The following is a 21,836-nucleotide window of genomic DNA, read 5'->3' on the forward strand; positions in this document are numbered from 1 at the left end:
GCCCCGCGCCCCCCCCCCGGCTCCTCGGCATGGGAAAGCAGACCTTTTATCTTATCACTGCTCTTCCGCCCGCCCCGGCCTCCCCCCGGCCCCCTCCCGGCACAGCCGCTCGCGCCGCAGACACAATGCGAGCCCTGCGCCCGCGGCCCTCCGGGAGCGCCCGGCTGTGCCGGCACGGGGGCTGCCCCCAGCACCTCGACCCACCTGCCTGCCAGCCCCGGGCGTCATGGGGTCCCCAGCATCGACCCCAATGAGCCATCGTGGGGCAGGGGATGCAGGGTCCCCCTTGGGGACCTGCCTGGGGCAAGCAGGGGGAGCACGGCTCTGGCCCCATGAAGGTGGTGATGGGGACGAGGTGGTGCGAGGCGCTGGGATGTGGGCGCGCCGTGGATGAGCTGCCCCCATGGCTGGTCCCTGTCCCCACGCAGCCAAAGCAGGAATCTTTTGGCCCCAAACCCCACCAGCAAAGGCAGTGGGGTTGGGGCAAGCAGACCCCAGCCTTCCCCGCACCCCCTGCACGCCGGGGAACAGGTTCTCCCTTTTGTTTGTTTGCTATGGTTTTAATTGGGAGGAAAGGCCGTGGCCCCATTAAAACGCACCCAAAAGCAGCTGACGGCTACCTTGAGAGCGCAGCCCCCTTCCCCGGCCACCTCCGAACGCACCGAACCAGGCGGGTTTGATGTATTTTTCTTGATCGCTGGCCAAGCGCTCTCTCCTGCAAAGCAGCATGTTTCTCATTTTCTGTAGGTTTAACTCCAAATTAATTTGTAAGTGATCTCGGTTTCTTGTTCCCCGAAAGATACCTAATAGCGCGGGGGAGTTCCTGCCAACCGAAACGTCTCAGCGGGGCGAAGGGAAAAGCAGGAAAAAGAAACCCAGGAACTGTGACCCCTGGTGGGTATTTAACAAGGTGTCAGGTCGAGGCATTTTCGGAGCCCTCTAAGTGGATGTGACACCGGCCCCATGCCCCGGGCTGGGGCGCAGGAGGGTCGGGCGACAGGGATGCGCTCACCGCCGTGAGGTCTCATCCTGCCCCAGCTGGAAGGAGCTGGGGACCCCCCCCCGTGAGCGGTGCCAGCCGCCGGGTGTGGGGTCCCGCAGTGGCGGGGAGGACGGGGCAGGGGTCCCGGGGCCGGCCAGCCTGCCCGGCACCCCCGCAGCATGGGAAGCGGGCACGGTTTAATAGGGCCGGCTGCTGGCAGGAGGACACAAGCGCTTTTGTCTCCGCTCCCGCTCCCGGCACCGGCTGGGGCTGGCAGGGCCCGGGGCGGTTCAGCCACCGAGAGCCGAGCTCGCCACCGGGGCGAGCGGCCAAACCCGCCCCGGCTGCTCGGGGTTTAACAGGCCCTCGGCGCACGCGAGAAAGCGCCCAGGTGGCCGGCGAGGCCGGGTAGGGGTTGGGGAACGGAGCAGGCCCTGTTCGGAGCCCCACGACCCTGCCTGTGCCCCCTTTTTGCCAGCGGAGCTAGCAGCAGCAGGAGAGACCCTGCCCTTCCCCAGCCGGGGGTACTGGGGCAGCAGGGCCGTGAAAGCAGACGGGCTTCTGCTAGCTAAAAATAAAAGCAGCCACTACTTTTGGGTCCCTGCTCCTCTCACATCCCCTTGTTCTGCCCTCCCCAGGTGATGGGGAGCTGTCCTGACCGTCCCCTCCATGGACACGTCCCCATTTGCAGCTCAGCCCCTCGAAGCCACCCGTGGATCAGAGGCCGCCGCGTGCAAAGGCAGCCGGATCCCTTCTTCCAGGCCCCCGACACCAAAGCCCCATCTGCGAAAGGGCCGCAGCAGGGAGGAGATGCTGCTCTTGCTCAATTACCCCGCAAGGGCCCAGGCCCTGGCTCCGTCCCATTACCACCGGCGACGTCTGCGTGACACAGCCGGGCAGTGTCACGGTGGTGGGGACGTCCCAGGGGCAGCACAGCCTAGATGGATTCAGCTCCCCGGGTCCCCCCGGCCACCACCACGGCGTTCCCCCGATGAACCATTTGGGGGGATCCTGGGGTTGGCGTGAAAACAAGACGCGAGGAGCTGCCGGGGTCTTTGCAAGGCACGTAGCCACGTTTCACCAGCCGGCCACCCCAAAAGTGCCCTTCCCCGTGTAGCAGCACTGCCGGCCACCCCGTCCCCTGCAGCACCGCTGCTCCGTCCTCCCCCTCCGTCCCCTCCAGCCCCCTGGGTGCCGGAGGTCGCCGCGCCCCGGCCCCGTGCAGGTGCCACCACCGGCACTGCGGGGACGCCGGCGCTCGCCGCGGTTCCTGCCCCCGGCCCCCCGAGTCCCGCCGCAGGGTTAAACTCCCCGAGGAAAGGACGGAGGAAGATAGGAAAAACAATCACAAGAATTTGTTTCATGCTGCCTGGATCCCTCCCCGCACGCAGCAGTGTTTTTGGACGGCCAATTTATAATCAGCAGTGTGGAATGTTGTAAATTAAATATTTTTAAACAACTTTGCTCTCTCTCTGGTTAAACATTTCAGAGATCGCTCTTTCTTGTCTGTCTCTTGCTGGGTGGTCTCTCCATTCGCCCGTACATCTTCCTCAAACACAATTAACCATTTAGATGTTGCACAAAGGAATAGCTTATGCATACAACACCAGTCGCTCGCTGCTCCGGCGGTGGGGGAGGGAGGCAAATAAGAAGGCAGCTTCTTTTATTTTCTACTAAAAACAAAAACAAGAAAATCCCTTTTTCCTCCCCAAACTATCCCATTTTCCTTCAATTGTAAAGGCACCGATCCAAGCTCATCAGCTGTCTCGGTGCTCAGTCCAACAACCCCCTCGCTTTTCCCCCCCACTCCCCTGAAATTCAACATTAGCATTTTAAAAGCCTTAAACATACAAGTTTATTTAGACTCAAGCTCTCTCAAACCCTTGCTTTCTATATTTATATACAGGCGTATTTTAACATATATAAAATGTCTGTCTATAGGGCCCGGAAGGAAGTTCTCGTCTGCCGGCCCGTCTGGGCGGCACGGGCGTGTCTGTGGACCTTGGCTCCCGGGGGACGGAGTGCAAATGGACGGGACCCAGCGAGCCTTGGCCACGGCACGGCTCCCGGGCAGAGATGCTGGGATGTTTGGTACACGCTGGATCCCCGGGGCACTTCCACGTCCCCGAATTAACCCCCCCGAGAACGGCCCCTCTCTGCTCCCAGGGGGCCTTCGCCCTCGGCTGAGGAGCCAGCAGAGCCCCGGGCGCTGTGCTTGTAGGGCTGGGACAGGGCACGGCAGTCCCAAGCAGCCTGCAGTGCCACCAGAACCGTCTCTGGTTGCCCACTGTGATCTTCAGCCCTTTAAAACAAGTGACCGGAGGGCACAGGAGTGATCACAGGTGACAGGACGGCACCGGTGGCCTCTGCGGTGTCCCAGGACCTGCGGTACCCGGCAGCAGGTGACCAAACCCAGCTGAGAAGGAGCAAAAGCCCTTCACAGCCAGGCTAGCGGGAAGGAGGGGATGAAGTCCTCCAGCCTCAAGAGCCGGGGCTAGGCTGGCACGAACCCCCAGCAGCAACCAAGGGCCACTGCCTCCCTCCCCAGCCCTCCCCGGAGGAGGCCAGCACACACCGGGCAGCAGAAAGCGCCGAGCTGGCCGCGCTCACCGGAGCGAGGCTCAGCACAGCTGTGCCGATACCGGCACGTGCCAGCTCCCCCGGACGGAAATCTCCCCGCAGCAGAGGACAGGCAGGGACCGGAGCCAGCCGCCGGCCCTCGCTGCAGGTGTGGGCCAGCTCAGAGGCCGCAAGGCTCCTCCCGAAAACCCTGACCTTCGCAGGACCTGAAGGATTTTGTATGGAAAGTTGTGGCCTCCTGGGATGAGAAGGTCCCACCGGGAAAATCGGAGGGGTGGTGATGACCACACTTTGAAGGCTGCCAGGGAAGGAAAGCGGGCTGCAGGAGCCAGGAGGAGCAAGGTGGCTCTGCGTGACGGACCTGGGAGACTGGAGGCAGTAAAAGGCCACGGGGTGCTCATGATGCCCAGGTCCAGGAGGCTCACATACGGTACCAACCTGACCCACAGGGAACCCAGACCTGCAAACCCGAGGCCTTACCGCCGCCCAGCCTGCACTCCTCTCCCCTTCCACTCCTCTCCCCTTTTTCTCTGACCCCTTCATGGTCAGAGAAGGGACCAAGGAGGTGCTGGTGGGACACAGCTCGGTGAAGCCCAGGGATCAGGGGTGCTGCCTGCTGGGGACCTCCCTGGGCACCACGGCAAGCCCCTGCTGCACCACGCGTGACCCAGCACCACCAGACCTTCTCACATCCCCAGCCGTACATCTGCCAGGAAGCTTTCAGGACAAGCCTGCCCAGAAAGCACCAACACCCGCAGAGCTGGGAAGCTCCATCTTTTCAGGGACGTCGCCTGCAGAGCGCTGCCATGGTGTTAACACCACCACGAGGGGCAGGAGCTGCAACGTTCTCCTGGTGGGGTTTGGCAGAGCAGCAAGGCGAGGAGACGAACTGATCCCCAGCGCTAGTGGGCAGCGAGCACAGGTCGGACCTTCAGGAAGGCCTGCGTGACTTAGGACCCAAGTCACATCCACAGGTACCCGGGAACAGAGACGAATTTCCAAGATCACCTCAAATCCCCCCGGGTTTGTAGGGCTTCCTGACCCATCCCCTGCTCACCTGAGCATGGCAGCGGCCCGGAGCCCGGCTGAGGTGAGGAAGGGTTAACCCAGTGCCCGCCTTGGGATTCCTGAAGGCCCTATTATCCCGAATTATTTTTCATAATTACTGCCACACACGTAGACTACATCAAGAGTGAATCTTCACTTTGATAATTTGTGCTGTGAAATCTCACTTTGGGATCTACTTTTATCTCACACCAAACACCTGCAGGTCGTAAAAGGCAAAAAGGAAAAGAAAACGCCTCAAATCCCGGCCAGTTTTTCAAGTGTCAGGGAACACTAAATTAATGCTAAATTCTAACCGACAGAGAAAAGAGCCCCCCACCCTCTTCTTAAATTAGCTAAACAAAAGGACCGAAGGGAGACGCTAGCTTGTAATTAAGGCACAAGGAGGTAAAGCTGTAGCTGTTATGGGATGCTGACTTCTCAGAAGTTAAGATGGATCTTAGAAAAAAAAAACAAAAAGGCTTTGTGTTTAAGCAAAAGGACCAGGAGTCAAAGTACCCGTGTGTCTCCCTTGCTGGCTTTGCCACCAAATAAAATGCTAAGCAAAGTGACCGAGTTCCACTCTGCTCTGTCCCCACACAGCCGAAATGGATGCCGTGATCCCTTCCCTCACAGAGCCCCTCTTTATTAACCTTTGTAAGGCCTCCGCGATCCTTGGATGAAAAAGGGTTTGTAGCTTAGGAACATGTTTGCACACATACGCAAGGTAAAACCTTCAGCACAAAGCCTGAGCTGAACTGCAGCACGGTTCTTTTCTTTTTTTCCTGCAGCTTGTAAAAGGCCTCGAAGCCAGAAGCTCATCCCCAGCCACGCTTTCCATTCCAATCTGGTCCTTTAAAGTAGGGGTTTTTGTTTATGAAACTCCGGGAACGTCTGGATTATAATCTCTCTTCTGTCAAATTAGCTAGGAAACTGTAATTTTCCTCAGGGGACACCGGTGCCCACGAAGCACACGTTTAAAATTTATCACTGCAGTTAATGAAATCTCATTCCAGCCAGTTGCTGTAAGCACCTCTGGATGTCAAACTGCCAGCCTTAGATAAATGTCCCGTTGAATCCTACCAGGTTCTAATAAACAGCTTTTAGGTAGGAACTCGCGTCCAATTTCTAAACGTTAAAGAACAGCTTGTGTTTCAATCCCATCCAGGTGCTTTACAATCCTGGCACAACCCCTGACCACAAGGCTGTGCGTTTCACATTAGTGCTCTCGACTCATCTCACATACGTCCAGCCATCCCCAGATCATCTGGACGTGGGAACGCACCTCCCGGCTGGGGTCCAGAAACCACCGAAATACTGCAGATGGTACCCGCTGCTCGTGCCCTGCTTTCCCTCCCCGCTCCCCCATCCCTCCGGCCCCCTCGCAATGCTTTTGGGCAGGATTTCCAAGTCACGGACCACACTCAGCCCCGGAGGAAACGAGTGCCAAACTCCTCAGCTACATCACGGACGGAGCTTAAACATCTCCGCGCTTCGGGGCAGCGCCGTGAGAGAGAGAGGAGGAGGAGGAGAAGGCCGGTGAAGCTGCGATTCCCTGTGCTGGAGAGGCGCAGGAGCAGCATCCCCAGCAGCTCCTCCTTGGCATCGGGGACGGTGCGGGGCTGCGGGGACTCGGTGTGTGCCGCAGCGAGGTCTGCGAGGCGATTCGTCCGCGTGGGCACGGTCTGTGTGGTCCCCGCTCGCCCTTCTGCTGGAAAAGTACAGGGCGTCCGCGGGGCGCGCGGGGCCCGACCGGACCCGGCACAAACCCGCGTGCATCTCAATGAGGGGGGAGGGCCGGGCGCACACACGGCTCTGTAAATACTTCTTTATTAAGACATAAATACAAAGCCGAACGGGAAAGGAGCAGTGACACGGCGAGCCGTGCCGGTAGGGATCCGTACGGCTGATCTTACGATGCTGAACATCTGGTTCTGCTGCTCGCTTCCATAAAATCATCTTTAAAACCTACTCGGGTTATATCTCCATCAGCTGCTCGGTGCCCACAATGACTTCATTAACATGTTTGGCTGAAAAGAGAGAGGGAGGAAAAGAAGAGGAATTGAGTTTTAGAGCAGCGCTTCAGACTTTGCATTTTTCAAATCTGCATCTTTAAAACAAATGAGAAAAGCAGATTCTAGGGAACTCGAACACAGATTTGCTGCCCTTTTTTGGTCTCCGGCGTCTCTCAGACACGATCCCACACACATGGCAGAAGCCTAAACAACTGACTAAACATCAGGAGGTTTCTCTAATGAGACTTTTCGCATGTGTGTGTTACTCCCAAACAGCAGAGGCCCGACGGAAGTCCCAGCTGCTGCTGACAGGTGTACATCCAGGTCCAAGCAAAGAACCATCGCCATCCAACATGGAGATCTGACACAAAATTAAAGATCAGCAATCCTCCCTGGCCCTGAAGAGTGCGGTGTGCCCCCAAACTGCACCGGGGCTGCTCAGCATCAGAGGGGCCACCACCGAGATGGGACAAAACCCTCCCTCAGCAATCCCGACTTAAATTTTATTTTAACTTGATTTCTCCCTCCTGGATTCAAAAAATCTGGACGGACCCTCTCCAAAAGTGCTGAGATGAAGCAAGGTCTCCAAGCACCGCTGTCATCTCTGACAGTAACAGCGGACAGCCCACCTCAGGCTCCCGCGGAGCACATTTGCTGGAGGGGCAACTTGGACAAGGTCACTCCTCTGCCTGTTCCCAGGAGCTCGGCACAGGCTCGGAGGACACATTAACGTGCCAGTCCCTGCCCCAGCGCTGTTAATGCACTGTACTGAAAGAGCCTCCCGTTTAAAATGCAAAAGCAGCTTGTCAGGGAAGGACTGCAAATAAGGGATCTCAAGCCAAAATAATAAAAACACAAAACTGAAAGCCCAGTGCCTAAAAAACCAAGTATGTGGCCTCGGCGCCTGACACAATGCCTGTGTGCTCGAAGTGGGTGTCCTCGGGGTACCACCCCTGAGGGGGGAATCCAAATCGCTCTGGGTTGGCCGATTCAGGAGGAGTTCAGGTGGTTCGAACCGTGCCCCGAGGCTCTCTTCGCACCCCTTCTCCCCAGGAATAACAACAGGCTCGCATATCCTGGGTGCCTGGCATAAACCATCAGGCGTGCGAGGTGCTCAGACGCACCGAAGGAGGCTGTGCTGTCTCCAGCATCTTACACGGCAGCGGGGGGGAGGCAGCCAAGGATAATGGAAATAACTGGTTGTGTTTTATTTACCCACCTAAAACTCCTCCCCTCGGGGGAGCAGATTTTGCAAGACAGCTGCAAAACAACAGCCATGCTACCCTCGGCTACATAAAGAAATTCCTGGCAATCCCCAAAGTGGCCGAGCCAACGCGATGCTTCTCTTGGTTGTGAGTTTAAGGCATTATCTTTGCACCAAGCAAACCATCGCTCCAGAAGAGGTCTGATCAAACACTGCTCTATCAGCTTCAAGGAGTTATTTGGACTGTGGCAAGGTAAATTCCCGCTACAGCCCTGACCCCACAACCATGCGGATCCTCCTCAGCCTGGAGGACAGAGCAGGGCGAGCTGCGTGACCGCCTTTCAGAGATCCTTCGTGAAGGCAGAGAGGAAGAACAAGGAGTCGCTTCTCACTGTCAGCATCAGATGGAGTAATTTATTCCTCTGCTCAGGGTATTTAGCGACAACCGACAGTCCTGGAGCCTCAAGTAAACGTCTCAGAGCTTGAAGCTGGAGCTTGGAGCCCGATCTCCAGCACTTGGAGCAGGACAAGCAGAGGTGGATGCAGTGTGCAGGAAAACGAGGGACTGACTGTGCGTGTGCCAGGTGCAAGCGTGATGTAGGTAGCACCACACAGCATCTCCAGCACAGCCCTGCCAATAGCCCCAAGTCCAGCCTTCAGCTTCTCTCTCCTCCCGTCCTGGACCTCACACAGCTTTGCCAAGGTACCTCAAATCCAACCTGCAGCGCTTCTTGCCGTAACATTCCTCACCCCCCAACAACTTTCCCAATATATCTCAAACAGGCCCTGTAGCAACTCCTGTGACTCCATTCCTGAACCTCCTCCAAGCAGACTACCTATCGTGTTGATTTCTGTGATGTGAATAAGACTCTGGCCAGCATCCAGAGGGAGTAATTACGTTATGCCTCTGCAGATTAAACATGCCTTCATCTAGGCTTGTGTTTGCACCGTGTCGATTTACGGTTCTATATATAGGTTATCTGTAGCAATACCTTTTAATAAGGAACTTCTTGCTTCGTGTCAGACAGCATCCTGCACCGTCCTGCGTGCAGGGCTGGGACGGGCCCTGTCACATACTTTGTTGCAGAGCTGGTACGAACTATTTGTATTTTGCACTGACATGTAGCCTCCTCCCGATATCTCGTATTTTCCATCTGATTAGCTAAAAATGCTTTTCAAGAGCGGGTGAGTAAGAGCATTCCCATTTTACAGGTGGGGAAACTGAGGCAGCAACGAGCTTAGAGAGTTTATGCAGCCTGCCAAAGCCCCAAGGGAAATCAGAGCCTGTACTCCCTGACCTCCCGTCGCATCCTGCCTTGATCCACGCCGCCCAGCTTCCCAGCCGCTGGCACACGCAGCACGCCCGGCGTGGCACTGCTACCTGGCAGAACGGCACGAAATCACCAAACTCCTCTCTCCTTGTACAGGCCGAAAGGAAACGCATGAATGTGCCCGCCTCGAATCCACAAGAAAGGTTTTTAAGCGATAAAGGGAATGGTTTTGCTAGAAACAAAGCCCGATTCCGCACCCCAGGGGATGCGATGGGGAGATAAGGATTCACCCCGCTTCCCTCTTCCCTTCCCAAAGCCCTCCTCGCGGAGGGAAGGGAGTTCAGACTCCGCCGGGTGTGCCAAAGGGAGCCGGGCTGCGGGGAGCGTTTCATTATCAGCCGTGGCTGCCAGTTGCCAGTGGCTCTGGCTGGTACCAGCAAGCTCAGTTCATGCAGAAACTCTGCCTGAAACTCCGGGGGGAGGAGGGAGAAGTACCTCACATGCTTCGCTGTTCAGCTCCCTTCTCCTTCCCCAGCTCCCCATTAGGGATTTCTTACCAGGCTGCCTTTTATCTGACACTGGCAGGGTTACAGATGCATTCAGCCCACAGAGAAAGAAGAGGGATTAGAGAAAGGACTTTGAGAAAGCCTTCGAGTTGGACTCTGCAACCTTAAATCATGTTCAACGAGATCTTCTCAGATTGGGAGCATCTGGTGCTAAGCGAATCCAGAGCTGATCAACACATTCAGCCTCCTGATTAGCACTTTGATTCAACTTGCTGACGCAGCCCAGCCTGAAGTCAGCCTGGGTGCTTGAACCGAGCGTCCGCGGAGGCTTTACTGAGCGTAAATCAAAAAGCTGTCAGGCGTTATGTATGCGTTCCTGCTCGGGAAGACGTGTGTTTACACATACTGTACGCGAGCCCCTTCAGAAACATACGCGCGGCCGCGAGGAGAGCTGGGGAGCAGCAGCAGAGCCTTCGGTGCTCTCGGCTAAAACCAAATTGTAATGCAAATAAACAGCGGGGCGGAAATGACTGCAGAGCCCAGCGCAAACCCTACCACCAGGACTGGGGGCCGCGGGCCCTCCCCAGCCTGGCTGGCAGGTTCCTGCGAGGCCGCTCGCAGCGAGGGGATGCCGGAGCATTCCTTTAAAAGCCCCGTGAAAGCATCTCCTTGTTGTTTGCTCAATTAGCCCCAGACAGATTGCTGCTGCTGCTGCTGCTGCTGGTGGCAACGCTGGGTTGTAAAGGAGGAGGGGAAGGAGGGGAAAGGGAGGGAAAAAAAAAAAAAAGGAAAAAAAAAAAAGGTTAGGGCCTAGGCCCAGGACCACCACGAAGTTCCAGCCCTCAGGGGCTCCAGAAAACGTTCAGTTTACTCACTCAATTACATACACTGTTTTATAAACCCTTTAAAATAAAATAGAAAACAGTCCCTGGCACAGAATTACTGCTCTATTATACAGCAGTGATGAAAGCCACTGCTGTGTATTTGCTCTCTTTAAAGCAAGAGATAGTTTAACTTAAAAAACGAGGCGGGGGGGGGGGCAGGGTGGCTGCACAAACGCATGCACGAAAACACGCCGTGGGTGGCTCCTACCACACTCACCCAGGACAGAAAGGATCAGAGAAGTGGGAGAGAAGAGCAACTTGTCTCTGCAGTGATGCTTGGCCTGGGAAAAGCGGCCAGGTTGGGGGGGGAGAGGAACTGAAGGGGCTTTAAGGGGATGGGAAGCAGCTGAAGCTCGGCTTCGGGAGGCTGGAGGGTGTTTTAAATTACATGTAGAGATAAAGAAGGGAAGCAGGTGATGGGGGCCGAGCTGTTTGTGTTTACGGAGCACTGGGGCTTTCCAGTCAAGGCCTGCTCTCTCCCCAGCCACGCTGAACTCATGGGATCGCCAGAGATCGGGGTGCCCAAAGGCCAGGGGTGTCTCAGAGCTCCCCCGGGGGCCACGGCAGCCCCACTGTGCTGCGGTCGGCCGTGCTTAAGGGGATCTGTAGCATAAGCAGCCCCCCTGGGGAGGGAGGCGCAACCCCCCCGGTGTGCTGGGACTGGCAATAGCTTCAGGGAAATCAGCTCTGGTCGGCAGCTGGGGGCCCCGACACAGCCCCCAGGCAGAGATATCACTCTGGTCTTACACCCCGCAAACACCAGCGCACGGTGCCTGTGCTCGCCCGGTTCAGCAGAGGCTCTTCTCATTGCTCACCCGGTGTTGGTGGAGAATCGCAGAGTGGTTTGGGTAGGAAGGGACCTCTAAGGATCATCCCGTCTGCCTCCCTGCCGTGGACAGAGAGATCTTTCACTGGATTAACGCCTTTGCCCTTAAATCCAGCCAGGGGAACAGGCACATCTCGGGAGCGTAAAGGTAAAGGCAACGACGCAGTCAGTGCCCGGAGAGAGATGAGTTTGCTGGGGGTTGGAGCAGATGGACTGGGGGGGAAGGAAGGAATGGGAAAGAGATTGCTCCTTCATTGGAGAAGTGATTGCTCAGGGTGTTAGGAGAAACATTAGGCAAGGGAAAGCGAGGTGAAGAGCTAGGGATGTGAAGAGCTAGGGATGTGCACAACAGCAAGTTCCTTGGGGACAGGGAGACACTCTGAGCCCTAGCACCGTCAGAGTCCCAGCAACCCTTTCAGAAGGGGCCTGGGTTATAGTGATGGATGTGCTCCCACGGGGATATCAGCCCCTCGCAGCACGTGCTAGCGGGGATCTCAGAAATGTCAATCTGAAAGACTCCGTCCGCGCTTCCCACCAGGACGGCAGCAATTTCGTATCTGCCTGGAGACTGCTGCCCGCTGTGCTGGACACAAGTCGAGGTCCCCTTCCTTTCTCAGGCATCCATTGGGGTGTTCTTCCTGGCTCTTTCATGTGGCCGAGCTCTAGCCGAGCACAAGCGGTTATTTTCTCTGCGTGGAGCATGTACAAATATTTCCACAAGGTTACGAACTGCTGCCTTCTGGGGAGGCTTCACAATCCACACGCTGCGAGTGTGGCAGTTCCTTTAACCCGTTCGCTCGGGAAGCCTCAACCTCCCCGGCTGGGAACAAGAGTGTGACAGCACAACCGGCCCCGGCGGCCGAGGGGAGGACAAAGCACCGCTGGATGGATATTCCAGGGAAGTTTTATGCCACCGCTAGGGCCAGAACTCATAAACCATTTTTATACAGCTTGGAAAGCAGGCTAGAAATGTGTCACTGATGCAAAAGACTCCTTCAGAGAACTACCTGCCAGCTGATATCTCTGTCAGGGACGTTCAGCAGTTAAACCGCTTTAGGGAACAAGTCATATGGACCTCCCAGTTTCCCTACGAATTTACACCATTCCTCCTTTCCAGCTCATCTTGCACCCCAGTGCACAATACACGTGTGCACTGTTTAGTCTGCGTCTGTTCTTCGCAAGCTTTCGTAACTCCCATCTGCACCGCAGCGTGCTTTCTGATCCCGACCTTGTGTCGCGCTAAGGATTTTCAGTTCCCCAAGACTTCACCAGGAGGTACTCAGCATCTTGCAGTGGCAGATGCTCGGTCCTGCCTGAACGCAGCAGGAGCATTGGAAAGCTCATCGGTTCCTTCCTGTCCCTATCCCGCTCAGTCGGCTGGGCTGAGGCATCCTCACAAGCAGCCGCCCATTCATATGTAGAGGCTTCGTACACCGTACCTGCCTTCAGAGGATGACATTAGAGAAAAATGTGCTCTTTGGCCCTCATTAAAATAAAACAATCTTACTCTGTTTCATTGAGAAGTCCTAGGGCTCCAAGCTTGGAACGGGATTTGGAAAATGATCGGAAACGGGAGCCAGTCCTTACTGGATATGTGCCTTTTTGTGTTCTTGCAAGAAACCACACACTTTTGGCTACGTGATAAGCCTCTGGAAAAAAATCTCTGTTTGCACATGTTCTCAGGAGGGCAGCTAAAAGCTCCAGAGACAGTTTGCACCGAGCGCCTGTGGAAGTGCAGGAACAACGCAGGGCTTCCCCCACTCGTGTCCCTGCTCCCTGGACCAGCGCAGCGCTCAGCACCGAACCGCTTCCCTCTGGTGCCCAGAGGGATCCTGCCTGGGCATGACAGAGGTCAGAAAGGGATGCAGGCAGACTCAAAGCAGTCAGGGGGCGAGTGCCAGGTGGGAAATGGAGCACGTGGCTGCTAGGGAAGGGAACTGGAAACAGCATCGACGGTCAGACCAGAGGAGGAGTCAGGGGGGTGTCTGGGTATAACAAAGTGAAAGAGGAGAACAAAAATCTCCATGGAATTAAGCCTAGAGGAAAAAAACAAAGAGAAGACTGGGAATGGGATGAGAGCGCTGCTCAGACAAAGCCCTAGCGGGGAGCTGTGGTGCAGGACTCAGAATCGGATAGGAATGAGGTGATGTAGTCCAAGGGCTGACGCTGGGAGCAGGAGCAGTAAAGCCTGCAGTAACTACAGCCTTCTCCCCCCAGCACCAGGAGCGAATCTCAGGGCTGTCGACACCCCTGGGCATTTGTGAAACCTCCTGGCAAAGTTCCTCTTGCCCTGCTCCAGACCCAGCTCAGGATGACCCACTACTGTCAGTTCCCATCAGCTGGAGCAGCAGAAGCTGTATAATGGAGTTCAAGTTCCTGGCGCTGCTAATGATCCATGCAAGGGCCAACATGATCCCATATAAAAATTTTTTTTCTTTTTTTTTTTTTTTTCAGTGGACTGAACCCTCCCTCCAAACATTTACAAAGCAAACGTTAAGGCAAAAATGTCCAGTCTGTAATAGTTAGGGAATGCCACATTTAACGTGCAACGTTAGCACTAAGTTGGGCAGTCAAAACGAAGGGGCACACGATCAGCATCTCCCTGCCTCTCAGGTCTCTGCGAAATAGGAGGAAAACGCAACCATGCTCATGCTGAGGAGATGAAAATGAGGTTGTTAACAGCTGCGAAGCACTAAGATGACAAATGTTGCAGAAAGGCCACAGAAAGGATCTTATTTCTTGCATAGTGTACAGTAATTAAGGTTTCAGACTCACACTGAAAAAAGACAGGAAAATGAAAAATATGGAACAACCCCACACTCAGCATGCATTCAGCAGTATGTTCTGCGTGCTGTCTGTGTCAGGGCACCACAGAAAATAAAAATATATGGTTGCATTTAAAATGTATAGGAACAAGCACAGCGAAGTCTTAGCCTACATCCCGGTCACGGAGATAATGCTCCTACTAAGTATGTACCAGGATGCCAAGCTAAGATTACATCAGCAGCCCGAATGGTGGTGTTTTTTCCTTCTCTGAAAATACACTTTGTGGCAACAACACTGCTGTAATGCACTTTTTGGGTGTGTAATGACTCAAGCTGTCCCCAAATGACATTGGCTCCTTAATATCAATGCACATAAAATATCCCAGCCCCACGGACAACAGAGATGAAGGTGAGGGATAATGCGGTGAGTTCTGTGTCAGTTTTGCTGGTTACATCCTATGTGTGTGTCTTTACCATCTCTGTTCTCCGTGCTCCTTTGAAGAAAGGTTAGGCCAATTTATTGGGTACGCCTCTTCCTGACTAACCTATACCAGATGTACAACAGGCTCCCTGCTGGATCTGCCCTAATGACTCCTCTGGGAATTGTACTCACTGATTCTGGGGCTCATCTGACTCCTCGGCTGGCCCATCACCAGCACTCCCTCTTCCTAGCCCTGTTCCAACGAGGGCATGCTGCTTTTGAGCTCCTCTTTAAAAACAGTTTCATCAAGAAGGCTGGAGCGTAATCGTAATAACTGTCTCAGAGGCAGTGATTGAATGCTTTGTGCAATTAAGCTCTTTCAGAACTGCTGCCTGTCATTTCCTATCCCTTTAATAATTACCTCCTTTTTCCTAGGTACCAACATGTTTTTCTAACTGTTACCTGGGTGAAGGAGCTTTCACAAAGCCTGTCTGTTAATTCTCCGCTAGCAAATTTCTTAAATTGAAGTATCAAAGAGGAAGTAAAGTGGATGCTTCCTTCTCACGGCAATAAAAGCAGTAGGAAGAGAATAGCATGACTCTCAGGAGGCACTGGTTGCAAATACAGAAATTTAATAAAACTCCATAACACAATTTTAGCAGAGGCACTTAAAAAGTACCATGTCTGGCCAATGCTGTGATGGGGCCTGAAGTCACTGCTGACAGCTACCTGGCCCCCCTCTGTCTCTAACTTTCTTTTTGGTTTGAAACAGGCTGCATCTGATCTACCCCAATAACCAGGGCTGGAGTGCTCCTTCTATTTAGGTGTCCAGAGCTTTGCCAAGCCCATTATTGAGTGATGAGGTCTCCCACCAGGTCCCCAGGGAGATTATCCCACAGCCGACCAGACCACATCGTTAGGAAAATGTTCCAGATATCCAACCTAAATTGTGCTTAATTCAATCCCATTACTCCCAGCTGTACCATTTGGACCACCCTAAACATGCCCCTGCCTCTTCCGCAGAAGGAAAAGGATGAGAGCTGGTTTGAGTTACGTTTGCCTACCATTTGTGGTAGCTGTTCTTCTGCCATCCTCCTTCCGTGGAACTGGAGTTTCGCTTTCTGAAAGGAGGTCAGTGGCTCAAAGAGCTCTTGTACCCTGAGCTGCCTGGGCAGCGTGACCAGGGCTCACTGGGAGCAAACAGCCGGTCTTGCAGCAAAGTCAACTCTGGGATTTGCATGGGGCTGCGCAGGATGGTGCGCGGAGCTTCCTACCTTTCATAAATCCTGGCTGATGCTTTGGAATAAGGAACTGCATTTTTTTTTCTTCTTTAATGTTTCTGGGAAGGTGTGTGCAGCTTTGCTGAGGTGGTTTCTAGCATGTAACTCCCAGACTGGGGTCAACAGCCAGCTGCTACCGCTTACGTCTGCCGAGGTGTGATCAGCTTGCAACAAAAGGTGGCTGCGACCCAAGAGAAGTAGTTTTTTTGTAACCTGGCTGTGAAGGCTAGAGCTTGAAGAAGGAAAAGTTACCAAACAGAACAACACAGCCAAAGTCTTGATGAAAGGGGGAATATGGAAACAGACTTCCAGGGCCACACCAAAAGCTTGGCACAAGATACAGGAAGTCTTGGGCAGGGGAAAGGAAGTCATGGCATTCTTTCACAGCAAAAAAAAGAGGGCCCAGTTTACTGCGGGACCAGGCAAGGTCAGAAGAGACATGCTGGGCTGGAAAAACTCCACAGTTCAGGAAATAAGTCATGAACTTCACAGACAAATCCCAGACCACCGAGGAGAACCTGACCCCCAGCCCAAAGAAATTCCAGGACGGGTAGGAAACTGAGGCAGGGAAACGAACTGAGGCTGTATTATTTTTTCTTGCCCAGCATAATGGTGTATTCATAATCTACCCGAACGTCTCTGCTAACGTCAATCATACGTTCCCAAACAGTTTAACTGGAGGGCCCACAGACTCACTGAGAAGTGGATTTAAGCTTTGGAGAGGTGAGCACGTGGCCCTACAAGAATAGGCAAATGAACCACAGTTTCCAGCCTCTTTCCACTCCCTCCAAATATGTTGACAGGCCCTGAAAACTGTCCAGACAAGGATGATCATGAAGAAAGGATGATTTCCATACCAAGATCAACTAGACTAGGGTCTGTACCCTGGAAGAGACTACCAAAGCAGACGTGAGTGAGGTCAAAGCGTGATGCTTCTGTTTGAAATGATCTACTAAAGAAATTGAGCATAGTCTTACTTCCTGAGATATTAGCTAAATCTACACCCTGTTTCCTCACAGTTCAAACTGGAGGGTAACAACCTGGTGTGACCTGATCCAGCTCTCCTGTTGACTTGTGCTCAGGGGAAGGCACAGATGGAGCACCATGAATAGTGCAAATCTTCAGGGGTAGGCAGGCAATGAACCCCCAAGAACCACTGATTCAGAGTGATGTGTTGGGCAAAGCCATGGGTAGGCAGAGATCGTGGTACATAGGGACCAAGACCACAGCGCACGGCACACTCACTGGGTATTTCCTACAGTATCCGAGACTCACAATTGCAGGACCCACTTTGTTTCCATGGGTCTTTTTTACTCCTAGTTTCAAATTAAAGGACAAATTTCCATACGCATAGCTGACAATAGGTTATGGCATACGACATTAAGTGCAAACCCTGCTCTGTGTGAGGACACTTACAATTGGGAAACCACCCATATACTATAAAGACAAAGCAAGCAAACAAATCCTGATCTGACTAAACAACTTCACATGGAGCCTGCAAAGGAACTCACTTTTGTCCTCAGTCCACACCCTAGAGCAGGGATCTGCCAAACCCCAACCATAAATATTCATTAAAAAGCCCTCTGCTTGGGATGCAGTCACTGAGACAGCCATTTCCTGCCCATTATCTCTTCGGGCAGGAAATCAACAGTTCCACTCAGGCGGTTACCAAGCCCTCACCACTCACAGCTTGATTGGACGGCCTAAGTTTGCCCAAATTAGGGCCACATAGTTGTAACCTCTCTGAAACCCCAAAATAACATTTCATTTCACTAAAGCAGATCTGAACGCGGCCGCCCTTATTTTTAGTACTGAGCAGAGCAGCTCCTAGTGTGATGCTGCACTTTGAGCTCCTGCTTGGAGCAGGGTGAACGGAGCACGCTGACACCCACGGTTGCCAGCACAAAGAGAAGGGTGTCTGTCTGATCAATAATTTGACTGCACCACCCCTGACACTCACAGAGAGGACTAGTCAAAATAACAGCTCCTTCTACTGAGGACAACTTCAAGATGATCTAATTGTGGTCTCTGGGAAAAGACTGTCTCAGCACCCAATCTTGTTCTTCATAATAACAACAAAGCTCTTCTGCCAACTTCTGAGGAGCAAGTCCCTGAACTGTTCTTGTGCCAAGAAACTGTACTTTCCATGAAAAAACAGTATTATAGGACACCACTCTGTAGAGCTGCCACTGTTCACTGGCACTTTATGAAGAAACAGGAAGAAACTATTGAGGAGGAGAGTCTAAAAATTAATTATAAATGCACTGTAAATACAGCTCCTCTACTTACCTTTGGTTTCCAGTCTCTGATCGCTTCCAATTAAACAGTCTTTGATGTCTGCACCCTTCTCTATCACGGCATTATGACAAATAACACTGCCCTGAAGACAGCACCTATAATGCAAGCACAAGGTAAAGCAAGAAAATGATTTAAAATGACAGGTACAAAACAAAAGAATCCAACAGAATATCTAAAAAGCCTATGACACAATCCTGTAAGTAGGCTCAGTTATGCTCTTTTCTCAAAAACTCCACTAATCTTATGCTGATCCTCACACCCAGCTGCCAGAGCAGGTTTGCAAAAAAGGGTTTCTGGTTTTACCTCCTGTTAGAACAGTTTCCCTGTACGTTTCCTTAACAGAGGAAGTCCTGCCGCAGGATTTCACAGACACGACACTGGCCTGGGAACTGGGACATGGATCAGGTCTCATACTTTCCACGGACAGTATGAGTAACTGCACGGGTCACTTTTCTCTCAGTTCCCCAGTTAAAAAGAGGAGAACGAGCCCCGTCCTTCCCTGTGAATGCTGCTGAGAAGTTTCATACGTTCATACGTTCCAGGCACTAAGAAGGGATGGTCAGAAAGGGCAGAAGATCAATACCTCAACTGGTTGGCTCTGTTCATTTCACATTCAAGCAACCAAACACAATTACTCTGCAGTACTAAACCAATGAGACCCACACTGCAACTCTGGAACTGCTCTACCAGTTGACACCAAAGTCTGAAATCCACATAGGATGGAGCTTTAGCTAAAGTAACGTTCTTCCAAAATGTTTCTGAATCTGCTTTCAAATGTGCCGATCTGATTGTCCAGGCAGGAAAGAAGTTCAGAGTCCAAGCTCCGTAACTCCTCTGTTGAGAGATGCTGAGTGAGTTACTGCGTTGATCTGTGCCTGCAGATGATTTGTGTCCTCATCTTTATGTGTGCAGAGATAGGTAGACTGAAGGACACAAAATGTGAAGGCATCCAGCTAAGAAATGCCTAAATACACTGAGTCTAACACACATCCAAACCAGCTGCTCGGGAGGAAGGTATAAGTGAAGTACACAACACACAGAGATGGAGGTAGTCTGTGCCCCCACATTCATTCTAGGCTGAACCATGGCATTGCACACCTCTTCCCCACCATTTCTGTTAATGATAGTTACAACCGTGGATATTCTCACCATCCTCAGTCAAATAGCTGATCTCTTTCTGAAGTTTTTGGTTTCAGTGACGTTCTGCATGGTGAGTCCCACATTTTAACTGCTCTGTGACACCCGCAGCCGTTCCCTACCTCGGCCCCAGGTCTCACCACTGCTCACTGCACCAGCGAAACACGGCCGCACCACACCGTCAGGCTGGCTCGGGAACAGAAGAGGTGTCTTGGAGTTTGAACTAAGAGCACAGAGGGGTTTTGGTACCAGGTCAAAGCCCTCAGCCTCCATTTTGCAATGAATGGAGAGCCAGCCAGCCACGGTCCTCAGGAGGAAAGAGAAGCATCCATCCTCACTCCACTCTGCCAATCCTGAAATGAATCCCTAGTATTTTCCTGCTTACACATCACTGTTATCTAGCATAGAGAATTTGCCATTAAACATCTAACAATTCTGTCGCTCATGTGAGCCAGAGCAGAAACCATCTGCCTCACAAACACGGCATTAATTCTGCAGGAGTAAAAGCAATAAAAACGGACCTCAGCCACGGTGGTTAGCAGTTACGACCCCCCTTGAGCAGACTGTCCCCTCTGAACAATCATTCTTTTAACTCGCTTCGAACTCCCCCTCCTCTGACCTACAAGGAGGCAACGTGAGCAATTATGCTACAAGTAACCAGCTCAGGTTGCCTTGGCAAGGTTTTTACTAACATGTTAATAAGATAAAAAGCGGCAAAGATACACAGCAGACCCCTGCCTGCCTTTGCTCTCACACTGTCACGAGCTGCTTCCTTTCCAATGGCCCCGAGTACCTGCGCAGGGGCTCAGGCCATCATCTCGTGCAGCAGCGTTTGCTGGGGGAAACACAGGACTGGAAATCGTGCTGGAAGATGAATCGGTGGAGGGAGGACTGCCCACCACCACTGCCATCCTCAGCTGGCTTTCAACAAGACCAGTGAAGGGGATGGGAGGGACTGCTCTTTGCCCACCGAAATGGCTCCCGTCCAACAGGCGTGCTCCCAAATGCCTCCTCTTCGATCGCTTCGAGCTATGCAGGAGAGAGCTCTCCCCGGTGGCTTTGAGGTTCCCACCATCTATCACTTCTTCCAGGTGACAAGAAGAGCCGTGGGTAGGCTGAGACCTCGCGGCACCACCCTCGCCCGCTGTAGCACCAGCGGAGGGGGGAGGATCTGAGCTCACGGTGGGGCCGGAGGACGTGGGATGGGTGTTCAGAGCCTGCCTGGGGAGAGTGTTTCAACTCCTGGGGCAAGAACAGCACTGTAACCAAGAAAGTGCTGATGACATTAACATCGAAGATAAGGAGGGGTCCTGCCAAACCATTTGTTGGAAGGACAGCCCAGGGAACCAGGGCAAACACGTCTGTACCAGGTGCTTGCAAACCTTCCCCAGTGCCAGGGTAAAACAAAACCAAACAACCCCGCCACCCCGGGAGCTTCTTAAACCTTACAACCCCACCAACTGAAGAAGCTTTAAAACCATGCTCAGCACTAAGATTAGCCCAGTCACACAAACCAGCAGCGAATCCGGCTTTTATTGCTCAAGTGGAACAAAACTTCAGGAGATAAAAACACAATTTGTGGGTGTTCCCTTCACCCGCTGACAGATGTAACACAGCCATTTTGAAACCACTTGTAAATGCCTTTTTTCTAAAAAGTATGCTCGAAAGCCTGCCAAGAGAAGTATTTTGTGTGTTTATTTAATTTTTACTATTTTTTTTTTTAAATTGAAGAGTAAGGAATAAACTTTTATTCTCTTACCGGGTAAGCATCACATCTCGGGGCAATGTGCTGTATTCTCCTCAGATAAATAGCCAGCGGGTTTCCTGCCCTGCTTAACAATTAGGTGCCATTAGTCCTCAAAGGTGCTCCGACAGCATTCAGCTTCATCGAAGTTGTTGTGTGTGTGTGCATATGCACATATTTGATGTAAAGCTTTATAATGCAAACCATATTTATTTTTTTGCCCTTAAAATGTAGTATATTTTTAAACTTTTCAGCACTGTGAAAACGGATATCTCCTGACCTTAAAATCCAAAGAGCATGTTCAAACCCACAAGAGGAACTAATTTGGGGCATTTGATTTATGGCTGAAATTTCAATTTGAATTTGTTTTAAGTGCAATCACAAACTGCGAGTCTGGCAGCCGAGCGTTTTTGCGGAAAATAAATAAAAATATTCAGTACACGTCTGCATTCTAGAGAGAGCATTTTTACAAGCCCGGTCCTGTAGTGGTAACAGATGGAGATGTCGGCAAGCTAAGGCATTAATTTCTTCCACAGGTACAATGGGCGAAGGAAAGCACAGGCGAGTGAGTGTGTGCACGGCCGTGCACGCGTGCGTGTGGGTACATTACACGCCTCCATCTGAGACAGCGAGGCTGGCTCTGGCTTTTTTTTTTTTTTTTCCTGAAAGTGAGAGAACAAGAGCAAAAGGAGTAGTGGCCAAGGAGGCATGGGGGGATTACAAGGATTTAGGTCTTTAAACTGCAGACCACCTAACAAGATCACTCTGAAATGCCACTAATTTCAGCTAAGGCCACAGACCTCCCTTCCTCTGCCCTCCCTCTCCCCCCCATTGTAAACAACTAATCCCAGCAGAAAACAACAGAGAGCAAAATGTACA

The 21,836-nt window shown here is 52.5% G+C and overlaps 1 protein-coding gene across 1 annotated transcript in view; it reads right to left on the reverse strand.

Annotated features, from left to right (window-relative positions):
- Nucleotides 1-6,420: 6,420 nt before the first annotated feature.
- The window catches only part of EIF2B3 (eukaryotic translation initiation factor 2B subunit gamma), a 96,301-nt gene continuing 80,885 nt past the window's right edge, over nt 6,421-21,836 (reverse strand). Inside the window, exons 11-12 of the mRNA XM_040565155.1 lie at nt 18,068-18,171; nt 6,421-6,636 (exon numbers count right to left, since the gene is read on the reverse strand). Of these exons, the coding sequence (XP_040421089.1) occupies nt 6,584-6,636; nt 18,068-18,171 (157 nt within the window). The 3' untranslated portion in view covers nt 6,421-6,583. The remainder of the gene's footprint in view (nt 6,637-18,067; nt 18,172-21,836) is intronic.

The sequence above is a fragment of the Cygnus olor genome, chromosome 8, assembly GCF_009769625.2.
Source record: "Cygnus olor isolate bCygOlo1 chromosome 8, bCygOlo1.pri.v2, whole genome shotgun sequence".
In the NCBI taxonomy this organism is placed as follows: domain Eukaryota; kingdom Metazoa; phylum Chordata; class Aves; order Anseriformes; family Anatidae; genus Cygnus; species Cygnus olor.